This window comes from Cetorhinus maximus, chromosome 15, assembly GCF_964194155.1.
Source record: "Cetorhinus maximus chromosome 15, sCetMax3.hap1.1, whole genome shotgun sequence".
NCBI classification, from domain to species: Eukaryota; Metazoa; Chordata; class Chondrichthyes; order Lamniformes; family Cetorhinidae; genus Cetorhinus; species Cetorhinus maximus.
The window spans coordinates 22,591,541-22,610,236 of record NC_135893.1 but is presented as its reverse complement, the minus strand read 5'-3'; the positions used below and the strand labels follow the sequence as shown (position 1 = coordinate 22,610,236).

General features: G+C 43.4%; 1 protein-coding gene across 3 annotated transcripts in view; it reads left to right on the top strand.

The window, feature by feature from the left end:
* The first annotated feature begins 4,426 nt into the window (after positions 1–4,426).
* The window catches only part of dnajc16 (DnaJ (Hsp40) homolog, subfamily C, member 16), a 35,693-nt gene continuing 21,423 nt past the window's right edge, over positions 4,427–18,696 (top strand). Inside the window, exons 1-6 of one of the 3 annotated variants that reach the window (XM_078558065.1) lie at positions 4,427–4,588; positions 4,832–4,935; positions 7,068–7,148; positions 8,309–8,482; positions 10,427–10,493; positions 18,048–18,381. In XM_078558065.1, the coding sequence (XP_078414191.1) occupies positions 8,310–8,482; positions 10,427–10,493; positions 18,048–18,381 (574 nt within the window). In that variant the 5' untranslated portion in view covers positions 4,427–4,588; positions 4,832–4,935; positions 7,068–7,148; position 8,309. The remainder of the gene's footprint in view (positions 4,589–4,831; positions 4,936–7,067; positions 7,149–8,308; positions 8,483–10,426; positions 10,494–18,047; positions 18,382–18,696) is intronic. The other 2 variants (XM_078558064.1, XM_078558066.1) reach the window with 2 other exon arrangements.

Genomic DNA, 18,696 nt, shown 5'->3' with positions numbered 1-18,696 from the left:
TGTTTCCCAAGGTTCAGGAAACCTGGCTAAACCTGGAAAACGGATAAAATGTAAGGGAGGCAGCCTTATTATAATATTTATCCTGGGACTGGATTGACCAATCCTATTCCTTGCATCCTGCCTCTGCTAAAAATAGAAATTGGCATATTTGAGTTGGATTGGGTTCAGGTGTGACATTTTTAAAATGTCCACAGTACACCTGATTTGGGGTTTAAAAGTTTCCACATTATGTGAGGGCAGGGTTTGTGGATGGGGTCAGAGATGATGGATTCCAGATGTTGAGTTTCAGGAAATTGCCACTCACCCCCATAATTGAACATTGGACAAACAATTGATAGTGCAGAGGCTGTCAGGTTGACAGGCAGAGGTGGGTATCATCAGTGTGTAGGAACTGACTCTGCATTTCTGGATGCATTCTTATGGAGTACAATTATGAAAAAAAAACTTTAAAAATCCTTATCCCTTTCCTGATGTAAGTATCTTGTCTCCCAGTCCTGAACTCTAATTTCCTTCACTTTTCAACTGAGAGAGATGACCTATGTGTCAGGGAACACTAACTGAAAATCAGGGCTATCTTAGCCTCCCTTTCAGTTTGAAACCAATGTATTCTTAGCACAGAGAATATGCTGGTTTCACATTGCAGAGGCCTGTATGCCACAGGTCAGCATTTTGTGGGAGTAGTAATTGCAAGAACAGGAATTCCTGCCTCATGCATGCAGAGACTGGAATCTGTACAGTCATCTTATTTGAGTATGTGAGCAGTTCAGAGAAGGTTTACCAGACTAATACCTGGAATAGGTGGGTTGTCTTATGAGGAAAGGTTGGACAGACTAGGCTTGCATCCACTGGAGTTTAGAAGAGTAAGAGGTGACTTGATTGAAATATATAAGATCCTGAGGGGTCTTGACAGCGTGGGTGTGGAGAGGATGTTTCCTCTTGTGGAAGAATCTAGAACTAAGGGACACTGTTTAAAAATAAAGGGTCGCTCATCTAAAACAGAGGTGTGAATTTTTTTCACTCAGAGTCTTAAGTGTTTGGAACTCTCTTCCTGAAAAGGTAGTGGAAGCAGAGTCTTTGGATATTTTTAAGGCACAGGTGGATATAGGTTATTGGCAGTAGGTGGGATGCAGATTTCAGATTACTATCAGATCAGCCATGATCTTATTAAATGGTGGAGCAGGCTCGAGGGGCTGAATGGCCTACTCCTGCTCCTTGGCGGAGAAGAAAAGAGTTGACGTTTCGAGTCCTCATGTCCCTTCAACAGAACTGAGTAATATTAGGAGAGGGGTGAAATATAAGCTGGTTTAAGGAGGGTGGGGTGGTGGTGGGGGGAGAGAAGTTGGGGGGGGTGGTGGTTGTAGGGACAAGCAAGCAGTGATAGGAGCAGATAATCAAAAGATGGCACAGACAAAGGAACAAAGAGATGTTGAAGGTGGTGATATTATCTAAACGAATGTGCTAATTAAGAATGGATGGCAGGACACTCAAGGTACAGCTGTAGTGGGGGTGGGGTGGAAAGACTAATAGGGCATTAAAGGTATAGATTTAAAAATAATGGAAATAGGTGGGAAAACCATTATTTTTAAATCTATACCTTTAATGCCCTGTTAGTCTTTCCACCCCACCCCCACTAGAGCTGTACCTTGAGTTTCCTGCCATCCATTCTTAATTAGCACATTCGTTTAGATAATATCACCACCTTCAACACCTCTTTGTACCTTTGTCTGTGACATCTTTTGATTATCTGCTCCTATCACTGCTTGCTTGTCCCTACAACCACCACCCACCCCAACTTCTCTCCCCCCACCTCCTTAAACCAGCTTATATTTCACCCCTCTCCTAATATTACTCAGTTCTGTTGAAGGGTCATGAGGACTCGAAACGTCAACTCTTTTCTTCTCCGCCGATGCTGCCAGACCTGAGTTTTTCCAGGTAATTCTGTTTTTGTTTTGGATATCCAGCATCTGCAGTTTTTTGTTTTTACTCCTGCTCCTTGTTCATATTAACGAGCAAAACTCGGATAGGATTGCTACTGGGGGTAAAGGGGAAATGGATCACAATGAAGGCAGGGGGAAGGAGACAGTAGCTGGAAATGTGCTTTGGAGTAGGGGCTGAGGGGAGAAGATGAGATTGGGATTAAGGGTGGAAGAAGATTACCAGTATTAACCAGAAGTGCCAACTGCAGTGGGGCAGGTTGAGGGGTGGCAGAATAGTTCCAGTTTAAAATAAAATTGGGATTATCAACTTGAAGGGAGTTGGGGGGAGAAAAACGTGCCAGCTTTAATGTAAAGTGGTGTGTTGAAAAATAGCAATTTGATTATGGAGTTGGGGAGAAAGTGATGGGTTGAAATGACAGTCAAGGGAAGAATTATCTGGGTGTTTCATTCTGGAAATTGGGCATGAGAGATGATGTAGAAGTATACAAGATTGTTAAAAATATACAGAAAGTTAACAAACAACTCTTGGAAAATAGGAGTCTATGGAGTAGTGGAGCAAAGGGTACAGATACACAAATCACTGAAAACAGGGATGCAGCTAAGTTTATACAAAAGCAAACAAATGCAGCAGTTCATTTCTAGAGAGGCAGAATTGAGAAACAAAGACATTGGGCAGTTAATGGAGGCTTTGGGGGTTTTGTCCACAGGCTGGAGAGCCAACAAGAGCCCCATGTCTTCTCTTTTAGGGAGTGCCCACCATATTACTGCCATTGAGACACTTAGCTGGACGGTGGCAGAGTTCCCTAGGATCAAGGATCCTGGGGATGGATGTCCTACCTGCCAAGAGCTGCAAGCCAATCAGAGGCCAGCAGCTCTACTGACTGGCAGTACCAGTGAGGAGGTGTTGTTGCTGGTACGACATTCACCTGAGGCCTCAGATTGTCACTGGATCCCAGCATGCGATGGCAGCAGCGGGTCACATGATTGGAGTCGCAATGGAGGGGAGTATGCTTGGTAGCAAAGGCAGGCCGGGGGATGGCTTTCAGAGGGCCTCTCTCCCCTTCCCAATGCTGGGTTCTTTGATCGGGCACTAGTGCCTTTGAGCCAGGCTCACCACCCTGGAGACCCACAAGCAACCCTGTATAGGTTTGCTTGTTGTCTCCACTGCATATAGGCCCCTGCCCTCTGCTAGGTTAATATCTTGGCGTGGGGCGGGAAGGCCGTCTACGGGCCTCCCTGCCACGGACTTAATCAGGCCAGGCAGGAAGCAGGATCCCCACCCACCACCCTCCCACCTGATTAAGTGCCCCCGCCACCAAACTTGCCACAGCAATGGGCATTAAATTTCATTAAAATCTTGGTTAGACCACACAGAATACTGTGCACAGTTAATTCTGATCTTATATAAAAAGGATATAACTCTTTTGAGTCCAACCTAATGAACTAAATTAACAAAATCAGGGACAAAATAACACAGCATAGGCACTGAAGCTGCAATAAAGATAATAAGGTTGATATCAAAAGTGAGAGGTTACAACTCTAAGGAATTGAACAGGCTTGGGTGCTTCAGACAACGCTGAAGGGTAATCTAATCTTGAAGATTATGAAAGCGTTTGATAATGCATAAATGTTTATACTTTTGGGGGAGACAAAACTAGAGGCCATAAATATAAGCTAGTCACCAATAAATATGATAGGGAACGCAAGGAACATTTTACCTAGAGTGGTTAGCAGTGGTGAGTGGAGCTCACAACTACAAGGAATAATTGAGACCAACAGCATAGATGCATTAATGGAAGCCAGATGAACAAGGATATAGAGGTTATGCTGTTAAAATTGAAGTGAGATGGGAGGAGGCGTGTGTGGAGCAGAAACACTGGAAAAGACCTTATGACTTGTTTCTTTGCTGTACATTCTTTGTAATTTAGTGTTATTAGCTGAAATTACATTGCAGGAATAGAAGATGAAGGTTCAAATTTGAGAAGCCACTTTTCCGACAGATATCAGGAAATTCTTCATCAGAAAATGAAAACAGGGAGAAATGTAATATGGTCTGCAAAACTCGCTATCACCCATTTTACACTGTCGCAAAAAGTGATCAGTACGCGGAATTAGTTTTCAAATAAGTGGTGCAGTCAAGGACACAAGAATCGTTGAAGGAAAAAAAAACAAACACTGCAATCGGGTGTTGTCGGGATCTCTCGATCTGAACAGATGAATCAAAATTGTCTGAATGGAATTCAAACCCCATAATAATCTTGCAAACGTATAATTTACTAACAGAAAAAACTTCACAGTTTGTAAATCCATTTCAACGGAGCTAAGTGACATAAAAAGTTGAAATTTAAAATTAGAACCCTAAGTGCCATCTGACATGTTTCCCTGGGTCAGCGCGACACATGCTGCCTTCCAGTTGCAGGCTTTGGTTGCGCTTATTTTTGACGCAGGCCTCGAAGCCATAGCAACCCCTTCGGGAGTGGGGGCGAGAGGCGACAGCGCAAAAGTGGAAGTTCGCGTCGATGAGGAGCGAGGTGTTTATTTTCTTTATATTTTGCGGCCTGGCGACTCCGTTTGTCGTGTGAAATATGATCCATTCCAGGATTGCATCGGGTGTCGACTGCGGTCGGTGCGTGTGACAAGGAGAGTCCGGGGTAAGGCGGCCTTTCAGTCAGTCAGTCAGTCAGAGCAAGACCGAGCCTCTTAGTGTTAACATAATGGGGCAAATGACAGGCCAGAAAATAGCAGCAGACAGAGCACTAAATAGGACAGTATAAGGGCTTGACAAGGATTCTGTATTCATCAAAATAAATATTTCTAAGTGACATAATTAAACCTTTTTTTTTCCTTAGTGGGTTGAGTAAACCAGGATTTTTTTTCCCTTTATTGTCCTGCAGATTTTCCTCCCTTCTCAGCTGCAGGCTGGTGTACAGATCAATGGCAGCTGGTTATTCTCTGGCACTTTGTCCATGTGGCCTTTCTTCGTGTGTGAGCCCAAACTGTGAGTATGCACAGGCCGTTTGATCTTATTACAGCCATCCCCCTCTGTCACTGTCATCACCCGTTCACGCACTTTCCAGCAGGAGCTGCTGGATAGTGATCATCAGGAGCAGATTTATTCTCCATTACTAACCCAAGTAGTTCACTGGTACCAATTGTGTTGGATCTACTGCCAACCTCACCTAACTTGACACAGTCACAGAATTGTTACAGTGCTAAAGGAGGCCATTCAGCCCATTGTGTCTGGGCTCTCTGAATGAGCATTTCACTTAATGCCCTTCTCCCAGTAACCCTGCACATTCTTCCTTTTCAAATAACAGTCTAATTCCCTTTTGAATGCCTCAATTGAGCCTGCCTCCACCACACTTGCAGGCAGTGCATTCCAGACCTTAACCACTTGCTGTGTGAAAAAGCTTTTTCTCATTACTTTTGCTTCTTTTGCCAATCACTTTAAATCTGTGCCCTCTCATTCTGAATCCTTTCACGAGTGGGAACAGTTTCTCCCTATCTACTCTGTCCTGACTCCTCATGATTTTGAATACCTCAATCAGACCTCCTGTCAGCCTTCTCATTAAGGAAAACAGTCCTAAATTTTCCAATCTATCTTCATAACTGAAGTTTCTCATCCTTGGAACCATTCTTATGAATCTTTTATGCACTCTCTCCAGTACCTTCACATCCTTCCTAAAGTGTAGCACCCAGAATTGGGAACAGTACTCCAGCTGAGGCCAAACTAGTATCTAATACAAGTTCAACACAACCTCCTTGCTCTGCCCCTATTAATAAAGCCTCGGATTCTGTATACTTTATGAACTGCTCTCTCAACCTGTCCTGCCACTTCAATGACATATACACCCAGGTCCCTCCGCCCCTGCACCTCTTTTAGAGCTGTACCCTTTGTTTTATATTGTCTCTCCATGTTCTTTCTACCAAAATAAATCACCTCACCTTTCTCGCATTAAACTTCATCTGCCACCTCTCTGCCCATTCCACCAACTTGTCCATGTCCTTTTGAAGTTCTGTACTATCCTCCTCACAGTTCACAATGTTTCCAAGCTTCATATCATCTGCAAATTTTGAAATTGTGCCCTGTACACCAAGGTCTAGGCTATTAATATGTGTCAGGAAAAGCATGGGTCCCAGCACTGACCACTGGGGAACACCACTACAAACCTTTCTCCAGCCCAAAAACTTCCATTAACCACTACTCGCTGTTTCCTTTCACTCAACCAATTTCATATCCATGTTGCTACTGACCCTTTCATTTCATGAGCCATAATTTTGCTCATAAATCTGTGCCCCAGCACTGTATTACATGACTTTTGGAAGCCCATGTACAGTATTGCCCTCATCAGCCCTCTCTGTTACCACTTCAAAAATTCCAGCAAGTTAGTTAAACATGATTTTCCCTTAAAAAATCCATGCTGGCTTCCCAATTAATCTGCGTTGGTCCATGTGACTATTAATTTTGCCCTGAATTATTGTTTCTAGAAGTTTCCCCACCACCAAAGTTAAACTGACTAACCTGTGTTTGCTGGGCTTTACACCCTTTTTTGAACAAGGGGTAACATTTGCAATTCTCCAGTCATCTCGCACCATCTAAGGAAGACTGAAAAATTATGGCCAGTGCCTCCACAACTTCCAATCTCTCTTCCTTCCAATTCCTTGGATGCATCTCATCCGGTCCCGGCGCCTTATCAACTTTAAGTACAGATAGCCTACCTGATACCGCCTCCTTAACAATTTAAACCCTTCTAGTGTCTGAATTACCTCTTCTTTCACCATGGCCTGGGTAGCATCTTCTTCCTTGGTAACAACAGATGCAAAGTATTCATTTAATACCTCAGCCAAGCCCCCTGCCTCATTGTGTAAATCTCCTTTTTGGCCCCTAATTGGCCCCACTCCTCTTACTACCATTTTACTATTTATATGCCTATGGAAGGCTTTGGAATTCCCTTTCATGTTAGCTGACAGTCTCTTTTCATACTCCCTCTTTGCTTCTCTTATTTGCTTTTTTACCTCTCCTCTGAAACTTCTATATTCAGCCTGATTCTCAATTGTATTTTCTACCTGATATCTGCCATAAGCACAATTTTCTTCTTTATCTTAATTACTCTCTCTTTTGTCATCCAGGAAGCTCTGGATTTGTTTGCCTTACCCTTCCCTTTCAAGGGAATATACCTTGACAGTATCCGAACACTCTCTTCTGTGAAGGTAGCCCATTCTTCAGCTACTATTTTAACCGAGTCGGGAATGAAACCTGGGATCTTCTAGCCTGTGAAGCTCAGCTACTCACTGCCTTTGATGGCTGTTATATTTAAACAGATATAATTTGTAATATTTTTGATGTATTGGATGATTTTAGATAATATTGACACCAAGTTTGTGCCAATCAGGTATTAAACTTCCTCTCCACACCCACACAACTTATTTTTCCTGTACAGTAAGATACCCAACTTGCACTCAGTGCCTCTTGGTATCATTCAGATGAAAAACTGAGCAGATTGAATCTGTATCCAGCTCTCCTGGTGATTCTGTGTTTATGCGTTGAGCCATTGTACTAGGAAGGCCTCAGGTTTGATTTGATTTGACTGATCTTAGCAAAGGTTCTACAGTCAAGCTCTGGGCTGGGAATGGAAAAAGCAACTAAGGTTCCTAAATGCTGGAAAGTATCAGTATATGATTGAAAATGGGTTTGGTTACTGAAGTGGTGGTGCTATAGTTGAGTAGCCTGCTGGCACTCAGTGGCTGACCTCATGCAGAAGTTAACTCTAGGAAACCTCCTGGTGCTTGTGAAACATAGCCAAGAGAGCTAGGGAGGAAATGTCCTTACTCTCTTAATCCTCTTGCCATTTAACATCAGCGCACCTACATCTTGAGTGCCACTGCATCACATTTTTAAAGGTGGAGAATATTTAACTTTAACAACATTTTTGCATTAAATTACAATTGACAAGGGTGGTTATTCCTTAAAATGAGAACTGTAACTGAAAGCTGTGTGCAGTTTTCAAATGAATGGTTTGTTTTGAGCAAGTTGCTGCTGTTGCATTTTTGTTCTTTAAACCCTCTTCCCAGGTTCCTTCAACCGGAAATGGTTACCCTGAAGGTACTGTGTGCATGCCGCTGTTCATCATTTATCATCAGCTGTCACTATGATAAATGTATTTGACAGAAAGTAGGAAAATCAATTCTGTAATTCAGCATCTGAATGAAAATATTTTTTTAAAACCCCCAAGTCATTTTGAACTACTGACAGATACTTCCCTCAATATGGCTCAGCTTGGAAACTGAGGAACGATTTTTTTTTTCACTCTTGTATTCATTTTGCTATGAATCATTGCACTAATCTGTAATATTTCAAAATGCATTTTCAGAATGGCTGGTTTACAGTTGGCTTCCTTTGGAAGGTTACTAGTGATTTTAGTCTTTCTGCTGAACATCCCTCTCCACCATGGAATAGAATTTGACCCTTACAGATCATTGGGAGTCGGCAGAACTGCAACCCAAGCAGAAATAAAGAAAGCTTACAAACAACTGGCTCGGGAGTGGTGAGTTTCTGCCTGTACTTTAGTTGTCATTGGGTTGGAGAGTAAACACAGTTTGTCTAGGGGCTGTATTTTTCCAGTGAAACATTCCTCCTCATAAATCTAGTCTGTATTTAGGCAGATCTTAAAATACACAAGACTGTGAAGGGGGGTCAAGGCATAAAGGTATGCCATATTTTGCTGGCCTTGCCCATATACAAATTCCAGAAAACTCTGGTTAGAAAGGTTGACAGCAATTAAGCCTGTGAACACTATAGTTGTTTTTTTTTAAGATACTAGACCATTGGTGAAGTTTGAATGACAATTTGATTTCACCCAAACACCCTTGTAATCTACTCAAAGCTATTTGTTATTCTCTGTTTAATGGACAGTGTAATACTCCCTGCTAAACTAAGGTATTATTTAGTATTAAAAGATGTTGTAAATATTCCTGGTTTGAAGGTTGGTATAAATTGTGTGTCACTGGAGCTCTCTAATGGCTTAGTGAATAAATGCATCACTAAATATGTAAGTAAGCCATAAGGGTTGCACAATAGCGGGTACAGAGGAGATTTATGAGGATGTTGCCAGGAATGGGGAATTTGAGGAAAGACTGGATACACTGGGTGGTTTTATTTGGAACAGAGAAGCCTGAGGGGAGACTTAATTGAGATGTGTAAAATTATGAAGGGTCTAAATAGTGAATAGGAAGGACCTATTTTCTTAGCTCAATAACCAAAGGGCATAGACTTAAAATAATTGGTAGATGGATTAGAGGGGAGTTGAGAAACATTTTCATCCATAAGATGGTAGGAGTCTGGAATTCACTGCCTGAAAGAGTGGGTAGCAACAGAAACCCTCATCGCATTTTAAAAGTACTTGGATATGCACTTGAAGTGCTGCATGTAACCTACAAGGCTACAGACCAAGAGCTGGAAAGTGGGATTAGGTTGAATAGCTCTTTTTTTGGCTGGCACAGACATGATGGGCCAAATGGCCACCTTCTCTGCCATAAATTTCTATGATACCTTGAGGCTCCCCAAGCTATTTTCTATTGGGATGGTGGGACCGACCTATGAGGAGAGATTGAGTGGCTTAGGATTATATTCGCTGGAGTTCAGAAGAATGAGGGGGGATCTCACAGAAACCTATAAAATTCTAACGGGACTATACAGGGTAGATGCAGGGAGGATGTTCCCGATGGTGAGGAGTCCAGAACCAGGGGTCACAGTCTGAGGATACGGGGTAGACCATTTAGGACTGAGATGAGGAGAAATTTCTTCACCCAGAGAGTGGTGAGCCTGTGGAATTCACTACCACAGAAAGTATTTGAGGCCAAAACATTGTATGTTTTCAAGAAGGAGTTAGATATAGCTCTTGGGGCGAAAGGGATCAAAGGTTATGGGGAGAAAGCGGGAGCAGACTATTGAGTTGGATGATCAGCCATGATCATGCTGAATGGTGGAGCAGGCTTGAAGGACTGAATGGCCTACTCCTGATCCTATTTTCTATGTTTAAGCTAGTCTGTGCTGATTCCAATCAGGGCAGCAGAAGGGACACTGCAATTAATCTTTATGCTCCAGGGCAACAGAAGAGAAAAATCTGTAAAGGTTCCTGCTCCTGATCGCAGTATTGCTGAAGAAAACGTGTATATGGTCAGAATGGAGATCACCTGTGATGCACTCTGCAGGAAAATAGTCTGTTGACATTTAACCTAGAGTCACAAATAATGAATGGCCACTTTGAGTTGAAATCTTCAGGGGGCCAGTGGAATTGTAGCTGATAAAAGTCAGTATCTTTAGAAGAGAAGGGGAGAAAAGTAGCAAAGAAATTAAATTTTTTTTTTTAATGTACAAGTCAGTTCTATGCAGTAGGGCTGGTTGAAAAATCTTGTGGCAGAATGAGTTGAGACTTTAATCTTTGTGTCTTTGTGGGGGAAATCATGTTCTTGTTTGTTTTACTTTTCAGGCACCCTGACAAGAATAAGGACCCAAAGGCAGAAGATCAGTTCATTCAGATTAGCAAAGCATACGAGGTAATCAAAATCTTTGGGTAGAAATAATGTAATTATTTATTCATGGATTTCCTCTGCAAAGGGTAATGGCTGAAGTCCAAAGCTGTTAGTTTGAGTTTTGTCAGGCTTTTCTGAAGCATGATTTTTTTTTTCTATTGTTGCATAGATATTTCCTTAATGAATATACATTCAATAATATTTTCTTTCATGTAGGTAGAACCAAGAACATCTTTCCAAATAAAGCAGTTATTTGAGTCATTTTGTAATAAAAGATCAAGTGTCCCCATCACATAACACTGTCTGGCCAAATAAGTTATACATTATATTATCATAACTTCTCCCTCAAGCAGCCATGGAATAGTGAACAGTTTATCCTATTCCTGCTGTGGACCCATTTACAATAGATACCTTTTCTTACAGTCTACAAGGCCACTAAATAGATTAATACACATTTTACCAAGTGTTATTGACAACCTTTGAGACTCTCTGCATTCTGTACAATTTGACATTTGTTTATGCACATGTGGAGATCAAATAAATCGGGATAATGTTTGATTACGTACTTCAGGTGTGATACTTCACATTCTATGAATGTAAAAATAAAGACTTGCATTTATAAAGCACCTTTTAGGACCTCCAGCCATCCCAAAGTGTTTTACAGCCAAGAAAATACTTTTTTGAAATGGGGTCACTGTTGTTATGTCGGAAATACAGCAGGCAATTTGCGCATAACACACGCCCATAAACAGCAGTATGTCAATCTGTTTTTGTGATTTTGATTGAGAGATAAATATTGGCCAGGACACCAGGGTTAATTTGCCTGCTCTTTGAAATAATGCCATGGGATATTTTACATCCACCTGAGAAGGTAGGCATGGCCTCGGTTTAACATCTTGTTCAAAAGATGGCACCTCTGACAATGCCATCTGTCTTCAGTCGTGCACTGGATTGTAAGCCTTGATCTTTTTACTTGTGTCTCTGGCATGGGACTTATTCGCATGTGTGCTATGAACTGAGGGAAAATGTCTTCTCTGGCTGCCCCTTCATCCTTTATCTTCAGACCAACATACCAGATTCATGTGCTATCATAGGAAGGAATCATCAGTTTTTGGGGCATGAGTATGTGTCAGGGCAATTTCCAGATCCTGACTCCGCTCTGACTGTCAGCTTGGGTGATCTTCCAATTAAGAGGCCACCTCTGGGTCCACCATTCAATTTAAGGATGACGGGCAGGTGCCTGTGGCTGTAGTCCCAATCAGAGGACCAGAAGCCTTGGAAGGAGGATAGCCCCACTGCCGGAGGTGGGTGCTGCCACTGTTGGAATGGGAACGTGAGGGAGTCTCCATCTTGATGCAACCGAAGAGGTTAAAATATGTTTTTTATATTAAAAAAATTCTGGCCACAGCTGTGAGGCCACATCTATGGAGGGAAGCCCCTCCTGAGGATGGTCTGCAGTGGGGGAATGATTGTAGGAGGGCTTGTGCAGCCCCCTAGACCAGCCGCCAGCAAGCTGTCACCAGGCCCCTATTAGTCTTGGCACTCGCTGTAGAACCTGTGGTGATTTGCACAATCAGCCCACAAGTAGGGAGTTGTACAGATTGGTATCCACCTTTGCAGGTGATGACCCTCCATCTGGGAAGATAGCCTGGAGGCAGGAACATGATGCCTACTGACTTGACATCAACTTCTTTGAAATTGCTCCTTGTCTCGCCTTCAAGCCTACACCCCCCCACCCCTGCCCAATCGGACTGGGAAGCTCCCACCCATAGAATCATACAGTACCTCAGGAAGCCAGTTGTGACTGTGCTGGATCTTTTGTTTCAGAGTTGTCTAATTCATCCCACTTTCCTGTTTTATTTTCCCATAACCTTTCATTTTTTTTCCCCTTCAAGTGTTTATCTAATTTCCTTTTGAAAAAAAAATATATATATTAAAAAAAAGTCCCCACGTCACTTCTGGTGCTTTTGCCATTAGATCAGTGTCCCCTGATTATTGATGCTTCTAGCACTGGAAACAGTTTCACCCTGTTTACTCTTACCAAAACTGTTCATGATTTTGAACATCTCCATCAAATTTCCTGAATTCTTTTTTATTAATTTGTGAGGTGTCGGCATTACTGCCAAGGCTCGCATTTATTGCCCATGAAAAAGCGGTGGTGAGCTGCCTTCTTGAACCACAGTCCATGTGATGTGGGTACACCCACAGTGCTGCTATGGAGGGTGTTCCAGGATTTAGACCTAGCAATCTTTGGGTCCTCTGTAAGACCTTCATATCCTTCTTGAAGTGTGGCACCCAGCTGAGCCTAACCAATGTTTTATAACAGTTTAACATAACTTGCTTGCTTTTGTACTCTATGCCTCTAATATCCCATATGTCCTATTAACGGCGGCTGGGGACACTGTGAAGCATCCACCAGTCTGAGAGCATCGTGGATAGCACGTTTAGAGAGGTGGTCACACTTGAGGACTTGAGGAAGGAAGGGAATGGGTGACCACCAGGCAACCCAAGAGAAACAGGCAGGTAATTCAGGAGTCCCCTGGGGTGCTGCTAGCAAATCAGTATTGCATTTTGGAGGCTGCTGAGAGCACTGGTTCCTCCAGGGAGTGCAGACAGAGCCAGGCTTCTGGCACCACAAGCAGCCTGTCTGTACAGGAGGGGAGGAAGAGCAATAGTAATAGGGGATTCCATAGTCAGGGGAACAGATAGGCGCTACTGTGGTCGTCAACGTGACTCCAGGATGGTGTGTTGCTTCCCTGGTGCCAGGGTCCGGGATGTCACTGAACGGCTGCAGAGCATCCTGAAGGGGGAGGGTGATAAGGCAAAGGTCATAGTACATGTTGGTACCAATGACATAGGTAGAAAGAGGGATGAGGTCTTGCATCAAGAATTCAGGGAGTTAGGCAGTAGACTAAAAAGTAAGTCCTCTCAGGTTGTAATCTCTGGATTACTCCCAGTGCCACGTGCTAGCGAGCTCAGAAATAGGAGAATAGCGCAGATGAATACATAGCTTAAGAGTTGGTGCAGGAGGGAGGGTTTTAGATTCCTGGATCACTGGGACCGTTTCTGGGGAAGGTGGGACCTGTACAAGCAGGACGGTCTACATCTGAACCACAGTGGGACTAACATCCTTGCGGGTGGGTTTGCTAGTGCTGTTGGGAGGAGCTTAAACTAATTCAGCAGGGGGAGGGGACACAGAATGTTAGCAGAATTGGGGCACATCATAATACAGTAAAACAATCAAGTCAGAGGGAGTACAACTGCATTATGTTTCAAGGGAGTAAGGCAAGGCTGGATGGCCTCTACTTTAATGCCAGGAGTATTACAGGTAAAACGGATGAGGTTAAGGGTGAGGATTGACACGTAGAATTGTGATATAGTAATCATCACTGAGATGTAGTTGAGGGAGGGGCAGGATTGGCAGCTCAACATTTTGGGATGTAGAATCTTCAGGCGAGACAGGGGAGGGGGTAAAAGAGGAGGAGGCATTGCATTATTAGCTAAGGAATCAGTTACTGCAGTAAGGAGAGATGATATCTCGGAGGGGGCATCGAATGAAGCTTTGTGGGTAGAGCTTAGGAATAAATAAGGGGCAGCTACATTGTTAGGTGTTTATTATAGACCCCCCGATAGTCAGCGGGAAATTGAGGAGCAAATATGTGCACAATTTGTGGAGGTGTGTAAAAACAATAACAATAGGGTAATTATATTAGATGATTTCAACTTTCCCAACATTAATTGGGATAGACATAGTGTGAAGGGCTTGGATGGAGCGGATTTCTTGAAATGTGTACAGGAGAACTTTTTAGGTTGATATGTAAAGGGTCCAACAAGGGACGACGCAGTGCTGGACCTAATTCTGGGGAATGAAGCTGGACAGGTGGCTGAGGTGGTGATGGGGGAGCATTTTAGTGACAGCGACCACAACATGGTACAACTTAAGTTTGTTGTGGACAAAGAAATAGACAAGTTGCAAAAAAATGTTTTGGATTGGGGGAGACCGGATTTTAGTAAAGTAAGGCAGGATCTGGTCAAGGTAGAATGGGAACAGCTACTTGTGGGGAAATCTACAGAAGAGCAGTGGGGGGTGTTCAAAAAGGAAATGGGGAGGGTACAGGTTCAACATGTTCCCTCTTGGGTGATAGGAAGGAGTAACAAGCCCAGAGGTACTGTATGATTCTATGGGTGGGAGCTTCCTAGTCCGATTGGGCGGGGGAGGCAGGCTTGAAGGCGAGACAAGGAGCAATTTCAAAGAAGTTGATGTCGAGTCAGCGGGCATCATGTTCCTGCCTCCAGGCGATCTTCCCAGATGGAGGGTCATCACCTGCAAAGGTGAATACCAATCTATACAACTTCCTACTTGTGGGCTGATTGTGCAAATCACCTCAGGTTCTCCAGCGAGTGCCAAGACTAATAGGGGCCTGGTGACAGCTTGCTGGCGGCTGGTCTAGGGGGCTGCACAAGCCCTCCTACAATCATTCCCCCACTGCAGGCCATCCATGGATGACCAGAGATATTCAGGATACGATGAGAAGGAAAGGAGAGGCTTTTAGCAGGTACAAGGGGAGCAAATCCGCGGAGGCATTAGTGGAGTACAAAAAGTGCAGGGTGGAGCTTAAGAAAGCAATTAGGAGAGCAAAGAGGGGATATGAGAAAGCTCTGGCTGGTAAAAGTAGTGAAAATCCCAAGATATTCTATAAGTATATCAATGGGAAGAGGATAACCAGGGAAAGAGTAGGGCCCATAAGGGACCAAGGGGGCAATCTATGGGTGGAGCCAGAGGACATTGGTAGAGTGTTGAACGAATACTTCACATCCGTCTTCACCCAAGAGAATGAGGATGAAGATATTGAACTCAGGGAAAGAGAATGCGAGGTTCTTGAACAAATTGATATAGGGAGTGACAAGGTATTGGGGGTGTTGGCAGGCTTAAAAGTGGACAAATCTCCAGGTCCGGATGATTTGTGTCCCAGACTGCTGAGGGGGGACAAGGAAGGAGATCGCAGGGGCTCTGACCCAAATTTTTAATTCCTCTCTGGCCACGGGGGAGGTGCCAGAGGACTGGAGAACAGCTAATGTGGTTCCGCTATTTAAGAAGGGTTGTAGAGATAAGCCAGGGAACTACAGGTCAGTGAGTCTCATGTCAGTGGTAGGGAAACTATTGAAGAAAATTCTGAAGGAGAGAATCTATCTCCACTTGGAGAGGCAAGGTATAATCAGGGATAGTCAGCATGGCTTTGTCATAGGGAGGTCATGCCTAACAAATTTGATTGAATTTTTTGAGGAGGTGACCAGGTGTGTAGATGAGGGTAGTGCAGTTGATGTAGTTTATATAGATTTCAGCAAAGCCTTTGACAAGGTCCCACATGGGAGACTTATAAAGAAGGCAAATGCACATGAGATACAGGGTAATTTGATGAGGTGGATTCAAAATTGGCTTAGTTGTAGGAGACAGAGGGTGATGACAGAAGGATGCTTTAGTGACTGGAAGCCAGTGTCCAGTGGCGTACCACAGGGATCTGTGCTGGGTCCCCTATTATTTGTCATTTATATAAACGACATAGATGACTATGTGGGGGGTAGAATTAGTAAGTTTGCGGATGACACAAAGATTGGCCGGGTGGTTAACAGTGAGGTTGAGTGTCTTGGGCTACAGGAAGATATAGACAGGATGGTCAAATGGGCAGATAAGTGGCAGATTGAATTTAACCCTGAAAAGTGTGAGGTGATACACTTTGGAAGGAGTAATTTGACAAGGAAGCATTCAATGAACGGCATGACACTAGGAAGTTCTGAGGAACAAAGGGACCTTGGCGCGTGTGTCCATAGATCTCTGAAGGCTGAGGGGCATGTTAGTGGGGTGGTAAAAAAGGCATATGGGACACTTGCCTTTATCAATCAAGGCATAGATTACAAAAGTAGGGAGATCATGTTGGAGTTGTATAGAACCTTGGTGAGGCCACAGCTGGAGTACTGTGTGCAGTTCTGGGCGCCGCATTATTGGAAGGATGTGATTGCACTGGAGCGGGTGTAGAGGAGATTCACCAGGATGTTGCCTGGGATGAAACATTTAAGTTATGAAGAGAGGTTGGATAGACTTGGGTTGTTTTTGTTGGAGCAGGGAAGACTGAGGGGCGACCTGATTGAGGTGTACAAGATTATGAGGGGCATGGACAGGGTGGATAGGGAGCAGCTGTTCCCCTTAGTTGAAGGGTCAGTCACAATGGGACACAAGTTCAAGGTGAGGGGCAGGAGGTTTAGGGGGGATGTGAGGAAAAACACTTTTACCCAGAGGGTGGTGATGGTCTGGAATGCGCTGCCTGGGAGGATGGTGGAGGTGGGTTGCCTCACATCCTTTAAAAAGTACCTGGATGAGCACTTGGCATGTTATAACATTCAAGGCTATGGGCCAAGTGCTGGTAAATGGGATTAGGTAGGTAGGTCAGGTGCTTCTCACGTGTTGGTGCAGACTCGATGGGCCGAAGGGCCTCTTCACTGTGTGATTCTGTGAACAGGCTTCTCAACTTGTCCTGCACCTTCAGGGATTTGTGTACATACGTTCCCTTCCTCTCTTCCTGCACCTGCTATAAAATTGTTTTGCCTTTTCTCATTCTTCCTAACAAAATGTATTCCTTCACACTTTTCTGCATTAAATTTCATTTGCCAAGTGATTGCCCATTTCAACGGTCCATCTATGCCCTCCTGAAGTCTGTTATTATCCTCTTCATTGTTTGCTATATTTGAGTTTCTGGTCATTAACAAACTTTGAAATTATGTCATGTACACCTTAACCACATCATTAATATATATCTTTTTTATTTTTGGGTTTTTTTTTACATTGTGACCTTTATGCAACTTTATAAACTTATGAATTCAGCTGTACTGGGTACAGTATTGGTTTCCTTATTTAAGGAAAGGTGTAAATGCGTTAGAAGTTCAGAGAAGGTTTACTAGGCTAATACCAGGAATGGACAGGTTGTCTTATGATGAATGGTTGGACAGGTTAGGCTTGTATCCACTGGAATTTAGAAGAGTAAGAGGTGACTTGATCAAAATCTTTAAGATCCTTACGGGTCTTGACAGGTTGGATGTGGAGAGGATGTTTCCTCTTGTGGAAGAATCCAGAGCTAGGAGTCATGGTTCAAAAATAAGGGGTTGCTTACTGAAGACAGATGAGGAGATTTTTTTTCTTTGAGGGTCATAAGTCTTTGGAACTCTCTTCCTCAAAGGACAGTGCAAGCAGGGCCTTTGAATATTTTTAAAGCAGAGCTAGATAGATTCTTGATTAACAAGGGGGTGCAAGATTATCGGAGGTTAGGCAGGAGGTTACAGTCAGATCAACCATGATCTTATTGAATGGCAGAAAAGGTTTGAAGGGTCAAGTGGCCTACTCCTGCTCCTAGTTCATATGCTCGTATGTATGTTTGCATAGTTTTTTGAGGGTCACAGTGGGAAGATGCTGGGCACAAGTAGTCCCCAGTCTGTATTTTGGGTGTCATTATTACACCACTGCATCACATGAAGTTACAGTGAAAGCTCTGCTCAATGCACTAACTGATGACTCTTTTCCTGCTTTAGATTCTTTCAAATGAGGAGAGGAGGTCGAATTTTGATAAGTATGGAAATGCTGATGGACAGCCAGGGAATCTCCAACATCCACAGCACCATTTCCGGAGTTTCCATAAATATGACAGCTTCTTCTTCGATGACTCCTTTTTTCAATTCCAGTTTAATTCTGCCCGTGACTCATTTGATGATAAGTACCTACTGCATTTCTCGCAGTACATGACTGAGGTTGTGCCAGATAGTTACAAGAAACCGTATCTCATCAAAGTGACATCCGATTGGTGTTTCAGTTGTGTTCACATTGAGCCAATCTGGAAGGAGGTGGTGCAGGAGTTCGAACCTCTGGGTATGTCTGTCTCAAAATAATTTATTACAAAGCTTATGTTTGAAGGGGAAATTCTTCAAAGCTGAACAGCACTTTGGATGGCTTAATGTGTGAATGCAATGTCCAGTGAGGTGTCCTGATGTATGAATCAGAAAGAGCTTCGATACAATCTGTGGTCTCAGTTAACTGGTGTCTGTTGGATACTGCAGTTGGTTTCTGTGGCTCTGAGCTATAGAGGAGTTCAATCAGTTTAGTACAGACGTTGGATGAGGCAGAACAGACTGAACCCTGATGCCTCCATGATGAATGATGCTCATTGTCCAGGATCATGTGAAG